Source organism: Pygocentrus nattereri, chromosome 8 (assembly GCF_015220715.1).
Source record: "Pygocentrus nattereri isolate fPygNat1 chromosome 8, fPygNat1.pri, whole genome shotgun sequence".
Classification (NCBI taxonomy): Eukaryota; Metazoa; Chordata; class Actinopteri; order Characiformes; family Serrasalmidae; genus Pygocentrus; species Pygocentrus nattereri.
The window spans coordinates 18,709,215-18,728,095 of NC_051218.1; the positions used below are offsets into that span (position 1 = coordinate 18,709,215).

The window sequence follows — 18,881 nt, forward strand, 5'->3', positions numbered from 1 at the left end:
GATGGTGCTTTTCAATGTGTTGCTGTTGAAACAGATGAACGTTTACAGTTCTTCTCACAGACATTTGTCAGAATTACCTTTTTTGGTCAAATATAATAGGTAAATATATCTAAATATCACTTTCCAGTCCCTTTCCCATCTGGCTATTTTGTCTGTGTTGTTTTTTCTGCCATCTTGTACCATATGGGGAACATGTTTTTCTTTTCATGTAACATGCCACTAGAGGAAAGTTAGTGAATTGCCCAGAACCACATCGCCATAGCCAGCCACACTGTCTGAACAACCCCAGTACATTTATTGAGTGCTCTGGCCACATATTCAGAGGCCATGAGTTGTTACTGTTTGGCCCTTTAAAAAGGCCTGTGATCACAGGAACACTGTAAAGTTCACAGAGCCTTCTGTAACCTTGGATTACTTCCAAAGCCTTTTAGAACTAAAACTTTTGCCCTTTTATCTGTACTGAATTTGTTGTTTCAGTCTGGGTAAAGCAACAGCTTTTGCAGAGGAACTGAATGTCCATTCCTCTGCTTTGCTTGACAGAAGTTATCCTAAAATAAAGTTTTTAAAAATGGGTAATAATGTTCAACTCCCTTTTCTTTGTAGGCAATACGAAAATGCGACTGTCTGAGGGTACAGGAGCAGAGGTTTCAGGGGGAACCCATCCGAGACTCTCTCTAACTGGTGCTCACCCACATAATTCAGCCTCAAAACTGCCTGTGAAGCCAAGAGGCCCACTCAAAAGTGCCAGTGCCTCAAGTGGACATAGAAAGCCAGGTCAGATTAGGTTTATTCTCTGAATCATTCCTGTGATGATGTGTCAGTGTCCAAAGAAAACCATTTATCTCCATTTTTGTCAATTTTTATTTTTCTACATCATTTCAACACACCAGCTGTCCTTTATTTTGAACAGTGTTCTGTGTTTAGTAATTGCAAACATTGCAGTTGCAGTCTTTATAGCATAAATTCTGAAAAGCATAGTTGCAAAAGACCAAATTAAATTTTCAGTGCAGTTTTTGAATTTTAAATATGTGCGTTGCTCAGCTGGGGGAGGGGCAAAAATAATAGAAAGTTAAGTAGTTCAAACACTGCTCCGTCTTTTGTGTTGCCAGTTGAAACGAGACACTAAGGCTTTTGTAGTGTGTCACTACAAAGTAAACTGAATGGATTCTTGCCTTGTTACTACTCCCAGTGAAATGGCAGAGTATGGTGGTGTGCTTGCATTTTGCTGCATCTGTGAATCTCCTTTTATTATCGCCACTGAAGCTCTGCTGAGCTTTTTACTTATGTCAAATCCACAGTCTTTGCAGAAAGGATGTACCTTACACTTAAATGTACTGACCCACTTTTCCAGGCTGGTTGATGGAATTTTTAATCTGAGTCCTGAAGAATTAAATCCTTCCTTCAGGATTTAGTCATCCTCAATTTAGATTTTACTGAGTTCATGTAAAATATCCACTGGTTTACAGCAATACTGATGTGAGCCTTTGCGGCCTGTAATGACATGATTGAAAAAAAAGACACTTACTTTAAAGAGCACACATCTGGCTCTGAGTGTCTCTGTAGTTGAATGTAGAGGCGACCTAAATTGGTCACTCAATCAACTAAGTCCTTTTCAGTCTGTATAAATTGCCTGTGACTGTAGAACCAGGCTCTTGACCAGTCTTGTCTAAGTCTGAAGCAAAGCACAGTTGAAATGTAGGCCAATTTTGTCAGTGCAGACAGTGTAGGGGAACCCCAAACAGACAAAGAGGGCTTTTTTCCCTCTGAGCATCTTCAATACTCTTCTGCTCCCTCATTGGTGGATGTCCATGCTTTTCTGTGAACGGGGCTCCACAGTCCCAGATGTCTGGAGGCAGGGTTTGTTCCACTCCAGTTCACTTAGAGAGAAGCTAGAAAACCGTGCAGAACAATATGACCACAGAAGGTCAGTGTGAACTGGAGAACCCTGTTTTCTTTGTGCATTGCTGAATTTACTGGATAAGATCATGGCAGCATATGGAGGCCTCCGCAGCTGCACCTGGACCGAATTTTCCATGCACATTTTCACCAACTCGACCCTGGTCCCCCAATCCAGTGCATGTGCTGAGTGTGATCTCACTCTGTTGACATGCCTCTTCATTGGATCCTATCGCTTCTGTATCATTCCTTTGTTAGCTGCCTGTAATGGGAAGCCTAAGACTCAGCTATGGAAAAGTAAGTCTTGTGTTCAGTCTTTATCAGAGACCAAATGGAGTTAAAATTGTTGACAGAATTGCATCCTGCTGTCTATGCTTATTGTGTGTTCAGCTGTGTTGTAGGTCTTTAATACAAGCTTCTTATCATTTGTAGTCTAATGAGTCTCCAGTAATTTACTGTGATTTTATTATTTTTTTATTGCTACCTCAATACTTTGCTTGTACCATCAACATTACAGAAACTGTAATCTAATCCACATTACTATGGAAACATAGCAATAGCATCACTCCGAAAGAGACAATAATGTTTACTCACTTGCTGCAGATTGATGCCTTTGTGCTTACAGCATTCTTGGATGCACAGAAAAGAGTGTGATGAATGAAAAGCTTTCCTGTTGGGCAAACTTGTCATTTGTGTCTTTCTCTTTTCAGATTATGTAGATCCTTCCTCGGGAGTCACTGGCAAACCCCCTAGTGACAGAACTGCTTCAGTAAGAACCAGGCTTCAGGGAGTGCCTCCCAGAGCCTCCTCAGGTAAAACCCAGATGGATTAAAAATGCTCTATATTTTGCATTAAGAAGTATTGGATCTGTCTACTTTTGTGCTGAAATTTGGAGCAGACTAACTATCTTTGGATCTTGTTGGACATATTCCAAATCTAAGGGTATTACCCCCTCCCCCCTTTGTAGCTATAACAGTTTCCAGACTACCTTTATTTGGGAAGGTTTTCCATGCTATGTGTTTAGGCGAAATAGTTGGGGTGTCCACATACCTTTCGTCATGTAGTGTTTTATCATTACCTCATACATTGCTTTCATTTATGGACTCTGAAATACAATGAATGACCATCTGATTTAGTAGGAATAGTCCATTCAGTCATTGATACAGAAATAGAGGCAGTTCCAAATTAGAACTGTAATTGCATTACAGTGCACCTAGCCAAGTGCCTAAAGGGTTTATCCACCCTTACTACTCTTCACTTAAAAAGCTAACAAGGAGGAAACAGGCATAAACCTCAATCAATAAAAATGCTGTTGAAACCTGTGCTTCTCTGTGTTGTGAAACAGGATGTAAAAACACGTCTGCATCCTCCCAAACATCTGTGAGGTCTTCGGCTAGTGTTTTGAAAACCCCTGCTTCACCACGACATATTCGACCCATTGGGGCTTTATCAGGTAATTAAACTCGCTGCTAAACACTATGATGGTGAAAAACACCATGTACATAATTTTGCTACCTTTTAAAGGTCATTCTGACCTTGGTACAATGTTAATTTGGATGTACCTGGATATGTACAAAGAAAGCTTAAAAATTGGTGTGACACTGTTAACCGAGATGAAAAATGATCTGGGTGACTTGTGTAAAATCCCTTTACTGTTATCACCTCAATCACCACTCACCAATCACGGCTGTTACTCTTTGTCCGGAGTGAGTGGTGAATATGTCCTATGAAAGTAGCAGTATTCAGTGTGTAATAAATCTCTGTACTTGTGGTTTTCCATATGAATGCAGTGGCAGTTGGTTTTCGCTATGTGGGCTCTGCTGAACTGCCGTCTCAGCAGTGCCGGGACAGTGCTGCAGCCAAGTCAGTATGACACAGCTCAGGCAGGAAAACAGCCACAGCTAGTATCACTGCACAGCCTACTGCCAGTACCACTGCGCTGTTTGTGCTCTCATATAGCACTCTCTCTGGTGCTGTGCTTGGAATGTAGGGTTGCTATGATCAGCCTAATACACTCAACTAAAACGAGTTACATTTTATTTGTTTGGAGAATTGGCAGTGCTTGTTTTTTAAATTCTTATCATATTAACATATTTTTTTGTTAATCTTAACATATTTTAAATTCTCCCTGAAATTATTCCATATTCCTGGCTGAGGCAGTCAGCTTTTGATTTAATTTCTGCTGGTACTTGATAGAGTCTGTGATGCCTTGTATCCAAATAAATTGTCCAAGGCCTTTGGCAGGAAAAACAGCCCCACAGTACACAGATCCACCACTGTGCTTCACAATAGGGATGATGTACTTTTCTGCATGGCTATCTTTGTGTCCACACGAAACTCCCCTAATTGTCAAAAAAAAATCTACTTTGGTCTCATCTGACCATAAAATATGATTCTACTCCCAGAAACGTTTGGCGAACTGTAGGCCCTTGTGTTTCTTGGTCCTTGACAGCAGAGACCTACTTATGGCAACTACTCACCCCCCTTCCACCCAAAAAACAATTTGTGGTTATATACGTGGTGTTTGTTTGTGGTTTGGGAGATGTGACCCCAAAATCTAACTAATTTCAGCAATTTCCCATCTGTGATTCTTTGTTCCCTTGAACAATCCTGCTCACTGGGCGTGGGGTCAGAATAGACTTCCAGATTCTTAAATTTCCAGTTGTTTTAAACTTATTATTAATAATTAATTATTGCCCTGATAGTAGAAATGGGCATTTTGAATTTTTTTGCTATCTTCTTGTAACCATTTCCTGATTTTGGCAACTTTTTGTTGTTTCTGTATCATTGAAAAATGTGTTTCATGACAATTAGTTTTTTCTTTCAATCATTATTGCTTCAGTAGCAGTTAGATTTTTTCTAATATTTTGAATGAAAGACCAAAAGGGTAAGTAATTAAGAATATTTTCAATGGTGCCAATATACAATGCACAATTTGTTAATAATATATAATAATTATTTGACCAGCTATAGGCTTAAAAAACATTTTATTTAATTACCTGTAAGCAGAGATGCACTTGTTGGGCTTTTAACACTGCATTGGAGCCATTCTATCATCACATTCTATCACCCTTAACGTGATAATGCTAAAAATATGATTTATTGTACAACCATAGTTTAGGACTTTAGAATATAGAACTTGCAGTAGCCCCTGTTGTAGTTGTCATCATAATAACTTTTTTGGTTTTTAGTCATATCATGAATGTTATATTTGTCAGCTCCTCAATCTAAACAAATCCTCAGGTTCTTGTGTATCTGTATGCAGGAATGTGGTTACAGGCTGTTTCGCTGCATTAATGCAGAAGGCAGTTGATGTGTGCACTCATAAGTGTGCATATTGAATATTTTATAATTGCTTTGAATGTGGCTCAATTAGATTTCTGGACCGGAGCTATTGGTTTTATAATTGATATTTTAATGGGTTGTGTCCTTGATTTTAGACTTGGTATTTAACAATTGATCACCAACTTTGTTTATTTTATTTGATTTTTTTTTATTCTGATTATTGAATCACCAGAATAATCACTAGATTCCATGATTACTACTAAAACAATTGATGATGACAGCCAATAATATATAAATAAGATTAATCATATGAATGACCATATTATGATTCTAATCTGTCACCAAGTTCTTTTATTGATTGGTTGGGCTTAGGTTATGGGGGGGTTGGATTGTCTCTCTGGCAAGCTGTTTATCTTGTTGAGCCCTACTTTTGTGCTGCATAAACTCTAATTAAATCTGGCTTCCCAAGTGTGTTTCTCTTCAGAAATCTCAGTAGCACTTTACTTGCCACTGAAGTTCTCCTCTCTCTGTTTGCCTGTAATGAGTGTTTATTTTGTGTCCCAGTGCTTTGTTTTAATATAATGTGCATGTATGCTAGCATTCCAATCTTTACATATCCTCTGGAATTTGTGAAATTACACACTTCAGAGAGCCAAGGTTTGATTTTAGATTCTTGTTTTGGACAGATGGTCTTTAGGATCTGGACAGCACTCTAGGGCTGTGTAGGCATGCAGTGTTTGCTGCTGTCAGCAACTGCCCACATGTTCCCTTTTGTAAACAGTATCTCGCTAAAGATGGGAGATTATGGCCCCACTGGGGTGCAGGCTTTGTTTTCTTGCGTCCAGCTGGACGCGTTACATTGTGTTTAAGACTCTGTGAGCACAGCATGAGACTGCTCTTCTACATCATTATGGCCTGTACTTGCTATGATTTGGACAAATTTGAAACAATTTATTGTAGTTTCAGCAATAATGTTTGTTTAATATGGTTCTTTTCTGATTTAGTTGTATAAATATGTGATTACAGGTTCATTTATCTTTTTTTTTTTTTTTTTTTTTTTTTTTTTTTTTTTTGCATAATGTGAAAACATCAGTTCCAGTTACCCTTAACATAGCATAGCATTGCATTGTATTGTATTGTATTGTATTTTATTGTATTTTGAGGCAAATCAACAGAAATGGTCCAAAAATAGTAGTTGCATTACCTTCCATTAAAAGATTTTTTTCCTTAAAAGTTAACATTTTGTAGATGTGAGGTTTTGTTACAAAAGCATCAATATGGTATCTATGGTCAATGTGTGATCTCAATCTGGCACGGGACAGTGCACATAAAGTATTACATGAAAATGCAACAAACGTAATGTATATAGGCTTCTAGCCATAGCTGTTGAGTAAAACATATTCTTTATTGCATGACCTTTTACGGTTACTTAATTTATTGTTCAGTGATAAAAGGTTCATGAACCTGTATTTGATTTATTCATTGCCCAAGAGTTAATGGATTCATGAATCAAATGCATTTTATAGCCATATGAGGTGGTGCTGTCTCAGAAATGCAAATTTGCATATACTCTCATTTTCTAATATTGAAGAAAAAACATGATTCTATAATTGGTGAATGTGTAATATGTGCTTTGTAGGCTAAAACCCCATGTTTTATATGCACAGTGGAGGCTAGCGGAGGATCAGCATGGCTGAATTCTGCTGTACACCAGGCATAACCTCGCTGTGAGCTGTTGCTTTCACTCCCGCCATTTTTGTCCTGTCGCCCTCTTTCGTGTGAGAAAATGAGAGGGTGAGTGAGCATGTGTGTGAAGGCAAAGAGAGGGAGCTGTGTGTCACAGCTCGAGGCGCTGCTGTTCACTCCTCCCACTCCCCCTCCTCCCCCTCTTTCCCTCCTCTCTTCCCTAGCATCCTCCACCTCCATAGCAGCAGTACCATGGAGAGATGCTACTAGAGCTTTGCTTAAAAGACCACCTCTGATTAGTGGATTAGGGCTGTCTGCTTTCTGCTGTCTGCAGGGCTAAAGTGCTTCCTTCTCTGGCTTATCTGCCCCTAGCTAGGCTAGTGCAGTAATTTTTAAAATTTTGTATTATTTTATTTTTTTTTAAATCAAGGCAGTTTTTGACACTGTTTTGAAGGAGAGCTCTTGGATCCGTTCATCTCGTCTCATTGTAACCTTTGCTGCTAGTGCAGTTTTTTTTTTCCCACGTTTCTTCCTACACCTCAGTGATTTGGTGAATAATTTCATGATGCATTGAGCCCACAGCATGTGGCTTCGCACCAGATCTGCTTCTCTGAATGCTTTTCTTTTTGTTCTGCTTGAAAAGCCTTGTTAGTTACACTTCTTTTTGGATTGCCGAGATGCTGTTCTCTCCCAAATTTTCCCTCTCCAACATCCACGTGAAGCTGACTGCTAAAGGCTTACTCCGGAGCCTCCAGCTGCTGTCTGGCTGCAAGAAGAGCACAGTGGTATTTCGAACAGGTTTGTTCCAAAACAGCATGCAGTTTCAACCGAAATTATTACTGTTTTAATGAATTTAGCTTCACTATATATAAACATGCAGGAATAATTTATTAGTCTTCCTTGCAAGGTGCCATCTCCTCTGATGTTTTCCAGTCTATTTTTAGTCTGGCTGTTTACTCTCGCTGCTAGAGAGTATTTGATATTTGCTGCCTGTGTACATGCCCAAAAGGCATCCACTTACTGTCCCAAAATAGTCAAGGAGCTTTTATGGACTAGCAAATGTTTTCTCAGCTATTAGGTGATTAAGTAGTTATTTTCAAGTAAAACATGTAGTACAATTTTTTCCCCCTCACATTTAATGTCATTCTCTAATTTGTCAACTGCTTTTCAGTGTTTATGTGCAGACACCATAGTCTGAAATCCCAGTTCTCAAGTTAGCAGCTTAAGGGAGGGTTTCAGGCAGTAGTCACTGGATCGAGAGTAATTTCTTGTAAACATTTTTTCTTCAGGAGAAAAATGCTCATAGAAAGACTCATCATAGATTGTGTGTTCCCATAATTCTTTTTATAGCGAATGACCAAATAAGGGTTGTTGGAGAGAGACTGTGCTGTAATTATTCCTCTTGCATTAGACCATGTTTGCTATATTTAAAGTGAGTGATTTATGAAAAGATCTCCTTTCACTTGTTGAAATATCTCCCTCAAATAAAGGTATATTGATAGTACTCCTGTCTGCACTGTTAGTAATGCTGGGCTGTTTGCACCATGTGCTATATGTTCACAGTAGAACATAAATCTGAGTGAGTCTTTTAGGTTTGTTAGATATGCATTTTAACAAGGTTCATTTTAAGGCTCATTGTTGCATTTTCTTCAGTGCTTTGCTTTTATAACGGTAGACCGTGCAGCTGGGATACAACCCATGCGGCTATTAATCAGAAAATAATCCAGTCTTTTTGGTGATGAGTTAATTGGCATACTTGTGTAGTTTGCTTTGATTATTTCACCATACCTAATCTTCTCAGGATTGATTATCTATCTCCAGCATACTAGAAATAACATTGATCTAACATTAATCGTTAATTAACAGTATTGAAGCACAAAATCAGGTTTTAAATGCTGTTAGTATATATTGTTGAGTCTGCTCTAAATTGGGTTTTGAAAGACAAAATGCACAACAAGTGTTTTGAATTTGACCAGCAGCCCACACAGACTGGCAGAGCTGGCCCCTAGTGGTACAAGAGAATGATGAATACTCATTATGTCATTCCTTATGTGACTATTAAAGCCCTCTTTGACAAACTAGAAATATCATGTTGTGGTTAATGTGGGTGTTTTTTTGTGTGTGTGTTATGGGAAATATTGCAAAAATGGCCTCTAGTTTCACTGATTTTATTTTTACCTACTGCAGAATGTATAGCATAGGCTTCAAATGTAAGCAAAATAAAACAAAAAAAAGAAATGTATGCAAAATCTATGCTGCAGGTTACTGAGCATGGTCTGACTGTGGCAGAAATGTCAGTGCTGACAGAGTGTATCTGCTTTTTCAGGCCTGTCTGAATAATTCAGGTGTAAGATGTGAATTAATCATTTATAACAGCATGTGGTTATTGGTTCTATAAAGCACAGTCTGTTTTACTGTGGTAGATATAGACCAGACTTTTTTTACTTTATTGGAAATGCTCTGTAAGAAAGCCATACTGAAAATATAAATACTGTACTGTTTTCCTGCCCAAGTTGTATTGAACATCATGTGCATCATTGTAAAATGATGCATTTACCGTTATAGACAAACCCAAACGGACATGTTTATCAGCTGGAGAAAGTTTCTGGTTATGAGTGTTTCATTTTTGCTCTGATATTCCCTGCTTTGACTGCTAGCAGTAGAATCCCTGTTGGCTCCACATAGAAAAAGTATCTTCAGTGAATGGGAAGGAAAATGTTAATTGCTTGTTATTTCTACATCTCAACCAGGTTTGTGCTCTAATGTAGGCTTTCTTTCCCCACTTTGCTGCATCAACAGTCTTTACTCCTTTGAGAAGGCTTTACTGTAAATGTTGAAACATTTTCTGTCAGGCTTGAAACAGTTTTCTGGGCACAAACTGGCTCGGTCCTGAATTTGTTATCTTAATCTGTCCTGTAAAGTGACCCTTTGTGAAATGTCATGTCCTCATGGGTGTTTAGTCTGCTATGAACTAATTTTTGATTTTTTTGTTACTGTGATGGTATCACATTGCTGTTGTGAAGCAAATTTGGATTTAAAACAGTGCTACACAAATGAAACAACTATTATTATTATTATTATTATTATTATTATTATTATTATTATTATTATATAACCTTAGAGCTGTTATTCTCAGCCACCTGGAGCCCTGTGTATGTTGAATTGCAGAATACTCCCCTGAGACTCCTTGCAAAGAAGGATTAAACTGAACTGGCATCAGGTAATTTTTTTCTTAACTCACTTTGTGCTATATGACATGATCAAACAGAATGAGAGTATGGCATGCTAAAAAGCACACTCTGTAGTTTTGAAGATTAGATTTATTGATAGATTTATTGATTTTATTTATTACAGAGATGTGGTGTCTACCCCTAGAGGTCAGTAATGGCTGGGGAATATTAATAAGTATCTACCAAGGGTGTTGTTGATTGCTCTCAGGAACTCCTCTCACAGCATCGTCCTAACACTGATTTGGAAGAGCTGGTTGGGAATATAGCCTCTACCTTTCTGTATTCTATATTTGTAACTGGGAAACAGTTTGACTGACAAACACCAAGACAGTGATATGTGTCTGTTATAGTTGGAACACTAAACTGCAATGATGCTGCTAAATAATGACCAATAGAGGGAGCCATGGAAGGCATTTGCTTTCACACACAAACCAGCATTGGAATGTTTGATTTGAATTATCCAGCCACTTCAGTCTGTTTATTTCTTGTAGAAGACTTGTTTTCCACTGCGTGTTCCCCTTCCTGAATAAATACACTGATTAGGGATGAGGTACTGCCCTGACATTTACGCAACATTTACAAGATAAAGGGCACTATGTCGCACAACCAAGTACAGATCTAAAATATGATTTAGATTATTCATCAGCACAGCTTTTTTGATGTGCACCATGTGGTAACCTATAGTCCATATTTCATTAAGACCTTAAATGTTATGTAAGTGGCATAACAGCATGTCCGAACTGACAGCTGGTTTAAAGAAAAGCTGCTGAGCTTATATTGGTGGTTGCGGAATTGTTGCCCAAGCTGAGATTTGGAAAGCAATTTTTTTTTTTATTTGCAATATTGAGTCCTCACTACCTGTCCTGCAATGGACTGGTGACCTGTCCAGGGTGTATCCTGCCTTACACCCAAAGACTGCTGGGATAGGCTCCAGCTCCCCCCGCAACCCAGAAGAATGAACAGCTTAGAAAATTTGTGTGTGAGTGCACTCTACCTACAATGTCCAGGCTCCATCAGTACACGTGATGTGAACATTTCTATTTGTTTTATGGGTGAGAACACAGAGCTGAACAAACATGCAAGGGTTTTTACTATTTGCTTTTAGAAAGTGGGGTGTGCAGAAGGGAAGGACGAATCCATTGCTGTATATGCCAAGAAAACCCTGCATAATGTCTGCAGTGGTATAATAATGCAATAGTTTGTTTTTCTTAAAACTGTAAGCATATAAAATGTTTTACTTTTATTTTTTTAAGTTTCCTAAGCAGTAGACTTAAATTCCTGATTTTGCTTGTATTGTTGGTACACAGCCTTTGTTTCAGTAATACTTCACTTGAAGGTATTCACTTGTTTGCATATCACATTCATACCATCTTATATAAATACTTCATAACATGTTAATAAATGTTTAAATCAGTTTTTTGTGATGGTTTTCCTTGCTTATGGTTTTGAAGAAGGCACAAGTATAGTTGTGCCTTGGGTATATTTAATTGCCACTTTTTGAGGTTAAATGTTGCACTGTTATCCCAAGGGTTAAAAAATTTTATTTTGCCTTCATCTCAAAAGTTAACCAGACTGAAGTGCATGTTATGCGGATATTTAAATTACAATGCACATTGGTCTACTTACATTCATGCGGCTGTCCAGCATACTAAATTTCAGTTGAATGATTCTTAATAGCATATTTATAAGTAATTGACTGCCCATACAATAAAGTGGCATGTAAAGTGCTTAAGAAAAAACAAATAATTTAAAAGTTAATTAATTAAATTAATTAAAATAATATGTTAATAATATACTAATAATATTTAGACACCCTTCAAGTAACATTATAAAGCTGCATAAACTATGAAAATCACACTTGATAATGTCAAGGTGTGTGAGTGGGGGTTTCGCAAGGGCTCCAATACCACTCTTCCCTCATTAAAAGAGCTATTTCAGAAATGTCCTTTCCAGCCAGTCCTCATAGGGCTGTTATGTAATAGCTCAGACAGAACAACTTGCCTCCATCCAGGCTCCTGGTGTCCAGTGTCAAAAAAAGAAAAATATATATATATAGAGCTTTGATCATAAAGGCATACCTCCCACTTTTGAAAGTGACATTCGTGAAGGTGCCTTTTGTGTTTTTTATTTTTTTTTTTTTTGTTTGTTTGTTTGTTTTGTTTTGCGCCTCCCCCACTGTCCACTCACTGTAATGCCATCTCATTAGAGGGATTCTGGCCATTATTATGCCCTGGTGTTGTATTTATAAAGCTGATGTAAATCAAAACTGCTGTGGTACGTCCTTGCTAAAATAAGAGCGCTCTGATGTCTGGCCAGGGGCAGAGGGGGCGATATGATCAGTAGATGGACGTAATCTCATTCAGCACTCCTGTTTGGAGCCAGAGTAATGTCTGTATGTTTCCTAACTGCTCATCTCCGAGCTGGAACTTCAGTTGACCAGCAGAGAGTGGAGCTAGCAAAGATGCATGAAACTGCAGAGGTGGATAAGATGCTGAATGTTGTAGCCTCTCTAAATGGGTTGTCTTTTACAGTTGACAAGGGCAAGGCAAAGACGACCTCCCAAAGCCAGCAGCAGGGTCAGGCGAATGGCCATCCAGACCTGGTGCCGCCAGAGACCAAGCCACGAGGAGTGGAGTACTACAAGGCTCTCTGTGAGAAGAAGAACCAGACAATCCAGCAGCTGAAGAAAAGTTTCAAAGCCCACAACTGCAGATTTGAGGCAATCACTGTGGTTGTACAAAACCTTTGTGCAGAGGTAAGCAAGAGCTTTGCTTTTCTGTTATCCAGTATTTATTGCCCTTAAATATTTATTCTGTGGGTTCCAAATGTTTTTGACACTGATGATAAAAGATCATGAACATCTGAAGAAGAAAGTAAAAGCTTTTTGTGTATTTGGCTGTGCCATTTAAAGCTAAGCACGGTTGGGGTGGAGTTTGTAGCCCTCTTACATGCACTGTGGAAGTGGAATGTTTTGTTTAGCGTGTGCGCATGTGTGTGTCTGTGTAGGCAGTGGTGAGAGCGTGCTCCCCTGGTCTGTTTGTTGTGGTAATGCCCTCGCATGGCACAGTAATCAGCTTTCACAAGTAGGTTTCTTGGAAGGCAAGTTTATCCCATTAACTACGCCTCCCTGCTGGACGGCTTCTGCACTACATCCAAAGTAGTATTGGAAATGTACAATAATTGATTGATAAAAATCAATCCAGTACAGAAGTATTTTGCCTGTGTTTGACATGTTATTGTGTCTTTGTTTCTTTAGTTATTTGTTAATGCCATAATGGTTTGTTCCATTAGTATAGTGAGCCTGGAAAATGTAGCAACGTACAGCACTGTGTGAACGTCAGAGAAAATCAAGGTTCACTTTTGCTTGAGATCTAAAAAAAAAAATAAAATTTTTTAAATCGCAGGTCTTTCTTTCCACTATTGGAAGATGCTTTGGGTCTGAAGAATATGTAACTGTCAAGAAGATTTTACTGGGAAAAGCAAATTTACACTAGAACACAGAAACTGGACATCTGAAATGTGGAGTATGAATTTACTAAGATTACTTGGTTAGTTAGAAGCAACAAATGCAAACAACTTCTAAGACTGTTTGAAAGTTTGGAGGAGTGGAAAAATATTCCTGAAGATTTCTTTGAAAAAACAAAGCAAGTTGTTGAAAGCTGTTGTTGGAAGCTGCAATGAAAGTGGACACACTAACACTGAAAATTAATAATAACTAAATAAAAGCGCTAGTATTTTTGTGTTTTCTTAAACAGGCTGGTGATCAATTTGATGAATTTTGTCAGTGTTGTAGTTACACATTCAGCAATTTATGCTAGTGATGTTATACATTATTAATATTGTTAAAAGGTGGGCAGCCTTTCTATTATCTCTCATCAGCACTAATGTAAAAAGTACTTTTGTCTCAGTGAAAGAGCTGAGAGCTGTTTTTGACCTTGGGAGATGAGCTTGCCAACAACAGTGCAGGCCTCAATGGTCCACTAATAGAAGCACACTCATATGTGCCTGAAAATTCTCTGACATGTTAAGAGAGTGAAGTTTGACTGATTTTCTGCAACTCCCAGAGACCCTCTGCATTGTTATTTGCCCTCTCAAGTGTCATTCCATCTGACATCACTGCTAGTCAGGCCTTGAGCCAGAGCTCTTGACACAGTGCAGCTCATAGTGAGTATTTGTACGGCATACTTCTTGCACAGTTTGCATGGGCCCAGTTCTCGGATCACTACCACTCCTGAAATAATATCATGAGAACTGATACTAATGCTTGTGGCTTTATTGATGTTTTATACAACTTAGCATGACGATTATTGATTCACAGATCCAGGAACAGAGAAATTGTAGATTGAAAATGGATTAGTGAAGAAGGGGATTCTCTCGGGATTTCTCCAGGTTTCCACCATTAACATGCAGCTTGCATTGCATACTGGGACTATCACACCATATTTGAGCTAGCATAATCTATGTTGTCCTTTTGTGTTTAGCAAGTGTATATGTGCCTTGACAACAAAAGCCTGATCACCTTCACTCTTTGCTGTTGGCAGGTAATGATATAAAACATAACTCGTTAGCGTACATGTGACTGTATTTGTTATGGGAACACAATGTCCTGCGGTGGAGTCCGTTAAACATTCATTAGCCTAAGAATAGTGGGTTGGGCCTTGCCATGTGTGTGAGAATGTACAGCTGCTGACTCAATATGGTTACAGGCACAGCCAGGCATTCAGAAAGGTGGAGTGGGCTGGTTCATATCACTTGTTTGCAAAGAGTTGTCAACACTTAGCACACTGCCATAATTTCACTATGAGAGGGTGCATGTTCATTTCATTTAGCTGTGTCATTTTCATTGCCTGTATTAACAAATTGCACAGAAACGCATTGCCGGCGGTCCTGTCTTTGGGTCTGAGGGAGGGCTATTACTGATGTCTGAAGCAGTTTATTTATCAGTTGTATAGTATTGATTTTGTCTCATTTGGACAATGAATGCATTATTATGAATTATTTCGGCTGGTACTGCTGCAGATCGGATACGTATCGGATTTCAATGCGACGCAGTCTGAACAGTCAGATCAGAATTCATGCGGCTTTCACGTCAGTCCAACTCGACATTTGTCATCATTTCACGCTGATGAGACTCATAAACATTTAGGCTAATGTTTCTGTGCCAAAAAAAATAGAAGAGACTCATCGTAACCACTCTGTGTTTGAAGAACTTTGAAACAAAGCGGCCGATCACAGCCAGAGGATCTTGAGGCTGAAGCGTCAGAGAACAGTTTAAAGAATCCAAGAACATGAGCCAAAGAAGTGGCCGTGGCCGAATACCGGGCCCTTTTTACCGCAAACTCGAACACACTGTGGGTGATGAGCCCAGCTGTCAACAACTGGAACTTCATAATCGCTCCTGTAATGCTGGTGAAGACGAAACTGGGAACGACTAGTGTTTACCTCTGGACAAGTCACATGAAGTATTTGTTCTTTTGCACATACGGGTTGGTTTAGGAGCTGATCTGTTCAGACTAATGTTGCATACAGATCACATTTAAAAGATAATGTGAACAGGCAAACTAAAAAATCGGATTTGGTGAGAAAATCAGATTTGGGCCACTTTTACCTGCAGTGCAAACATATCTCTGCAAGGTGAAAAGACTGCCTGAACTGGTGTATGTACTAAATATATTGTTGCTGTCAAAAGAAAATCTTGCCTCTAAAAAGTTAAAAAGTTTACAGGAGATAGAAAAAACATGTTTGACTTGGAATGGAACAAGGTTAATGGAACGAGAATTTTGTTTTGACTTTAGTCAATTTTGGTTGACTTTAGTGATCCATTACATTTTTTTATTTATTAAAGTCATTCATTGACATTTTAACATATTGCAAAGGATGACTGCTGTCAACAGTCAGCATAAAAAAATATATAATTTAAAATTTTACATAAAATATAATGTCATTATATTATATGTATATATGTAGACAGAGCGAGATATAGATGCAGTGGTTTGTGAGGAAGTACATAGTTCTCAGTTAATGCACCAACTGCTCTGTTTTCACTGGAATGAAAGACTAAAGTGGAGGCACTCTCCCCCTCTCTTCTCCTGCAGGAAGGTCATTGCACACTCCTCCCATAACATGCTGCATTTCAGTAAGTGCCACTTGATCAACGTCCTGACAGACTCTTATTTTTATTTATTCATTTTTTTTCTTTTTTTCCTTTTTTTTTCTTCATCTGCCTGTGGTGGGTGTCTAAAAGTGCAGGGACACATATGTTGCCCCTGTGCACAATGCGGCCTTCTCCTGCTCTACTGCTCCTCTATTAGCAACATTACAGTAAGTCGTTGCCACTGAGAGGCGAGTGGTTGGACGAGGCCAGGGCCAATCGAAAGGCTTTATCCAGGCATCCCTCTGATGTAGAGCGAGAGAGCAGTTGTGTGGGGAGGTGGAGGTGGTGGTGGTTCCTCCACCTGAGCTGCTGTCCCCTCTGCTTTTCTGGACTGAGCAGAGCTACAGAGGACTGCCGGACAATGGGCTGCTCCGGCAGCAAAGAGTGCCTTAATGTTCCCTGCGCTGGACCCAGGGTAAAGATATTTCAGCTTCACCTCTGGGACAAGGGTAGGACGAGAAATAAGATCTCTGTAGATGCCTGCACTAAAGCGTGTACAGTCTGTCTCTCGTTTTTAATAATTAATCTTGGGCAATGAGGTTTGTGAGTTTATAAGTGGCTCATCATCTGGCATTTGGCTTTGGCAGACAGTCTTTCATGCAATTCTGTGTACTCTGCTAATTGAGTGGTTATCAGTTCTCCCATAGACACATGTGTCTGTGGGATTTTATTGATCTGCGGGGAAAGGCACAGGTTGAAAGCTTGTGGACATTTTTTTGGATCTCCTCTGTGTTTTTGGGAGGCTGACTGGAGCACTGCAGCTGTGGGTCTGGCTGTTCTCCATTTAAAAAAAAAAAGAAAGCAAAAACCAAGTGGTAGGGGTATAAGGCATTTGCAGACTGATTACAACACTGCATCATTCTTTACGCAGTTGCATGAGGAAACCAATTACACTCTGTTCAGATGCTTCTCATTCTACACTGTGCTTTAGCTAAGTTAGGAGCTTGTCTCCTCCTCAGGATGATGTAGAAGTGTGAGTGCTGGTGAATACTGCAGTTGTTATCCGGTGGCGCAGTAGTTGGCTTTTTTAGTTTCTGATTTAATTCATCTGTAAGCTCTATTCAATCCTGTTTCTTTACTCCTGTGGGAAGCGCATTTTGAAGGAAAAACTGATGGCATCAGTTGGCAAAATAATGTAATATCACAGTTCAACAGCAGCATTGTTACTTTTCACCCCTGGTGATCTTGTGCCATGAATTAGTAGTCATAGAAGGAAAATACTGTATGTGAGTTCCTGATATGAGTTTTTCTTCTCTGTTTGCAGCATGAAGAAGTAGTGAAACGGCGCCAGGGGCTTTCTCTGGAGCTGCTTAACCTACGTGAGGACCTTGGTGAGTACTGAGGCTGTATATCGTTACTGTCATGACAAAGCATCATAGTTACCAAATGGTAATTGCACCGAAGGTGCACTTGTAATGTTGTTGAGGGTTTATTTACCAAAAAGTTACATGACCTCTCATCATCCCTTAAAATTAAACAGCCTTTTTGTCTTTTTTATCTCTGTATTTTGCCTTGTTCAAGAAACACTCCAGTCTAGAAATGCTCCATGTAACTTCAAAATAAGTAGGCGGAGCTAAACTATTATGAACTGAATAGGTGGTTATATGTAAATGTTTTGGTTTTTGTGACATCACAAATACAATGAAGCCAAAATAGCCTCTTTTTTGAGCTTATTTCCCATATATCCACTGGGGAGTGAATAGTGCATTTTGAAACAATGTTTACATACTGCATTATCCTCCGTTGTTCAACAAACATGAGGAAAGTTTAGTTTTTCCAGATTTTTATATATATATATATATATATATATATATATATATATATATATATATATATATATATATATATATATATATATATATATATATATATGTATGTGTGTGTGTGTGTGTGTTGCCCTTTAATGTAACAGTATAATTTTGAACCATATCTGTTAGTCCATCTATTATGAAAAGTTAAGGGCTGGCATTTCCAGATGCTGTTTTAATATGACAGCAGTAATATGCTACATTTCTTTGTGACACTTAGTTTCCAGTATGTGTGGAACGAAAAGGGAAAAATCAACAAAAATACAGCCCTTAGCAAATGGCTTTAATAAACTGATTGCTTGTCACAAATGGAAGTAATCAATGAGCAGAACAGTGGGTGTGCCGTTTCCCCACAATAACACTGTGACTGGCCTGGCTTCCCCTGCTGTCCTGTAATTCGATTTTTTGTCCTCCTCTGTTTAATTTCACCTACCCACCACTACACATGGACCAGCCAGTGAACCATTTGTGATGTTAAGGCAGGGAGGCGGGGAAGCTATTTGTTTTACTGCCCTGTAATATGGCATGGCAAAGTCACTAGAGCTTTGCTTTCCCTTGAGGGTGATTTCAGAGATGCACGTTCTTCCACATGCCTTTTCCTCCAGACGCTGTTGGGGGAGGCATCTGTCCTGGCATGCACAAGCACCCCAAGGCCCTACTTATGTCTGTAGGAAGGGACAGTTACTGTAGGAGTTGGTCTAATTGAGTTGAGTTATAGGAGGAGAGGAGTGGGTTAGGGTTCAGTCTCCAGTACCTCAGGCTTCTTCATGGGGATTATTAGTGACAGAAACACTTATTGTTGTTTAGCTGGTATTGTTTTTC

The 18,881-nt window shown here is 39.0% G+C and overlaps 1 protein-coding gene across 8 annotated transcripts in view; it reads left to right on the forward strand.

Moving 5' to 3' along the window:
- The window catches only part of mtus1a (microtubule associated tumor suppressor 1a), a 42,184-nt gene that overhangs the window by 13,196 nt on the left and 10,107 nt on the right, over positions 1–18,881 (forward strand). For 4 of the 8 annotated variants that reach the window (XM_037540430.1, XM_037540429.1, XM_017704104.2 and 1 more), the window contains exons 4-8: positions 604–774; positions 2,607–2,708; positions 3,242–3,349; positions 12,629–12,852; positions 17,516–17,582. In XM_037540430.1, coding sequence (XP_037396327.1) covers positions 604–774; positions 2,607–2,708; positions 3,242–3,349; positions 12,629–12,852; positions 17,516–17,582 — 672 coding nt within the window. Of the gene's footprint in view, positions 1–603; positions 775–1,576; positions 2,194–2,606; positions 2,709–3,241; positions 3,350–6,977; positions 7,666–12,628; positions 12,853–16,495; positions 16,667–17,515; positions 17,583–18,881 lie in introns of those variants that run through there. The other 4 variants (XM_037540432.1, XM_017704106.2, XM_017704105.2 and 1 more) reach the window with 4 other exon arrangements.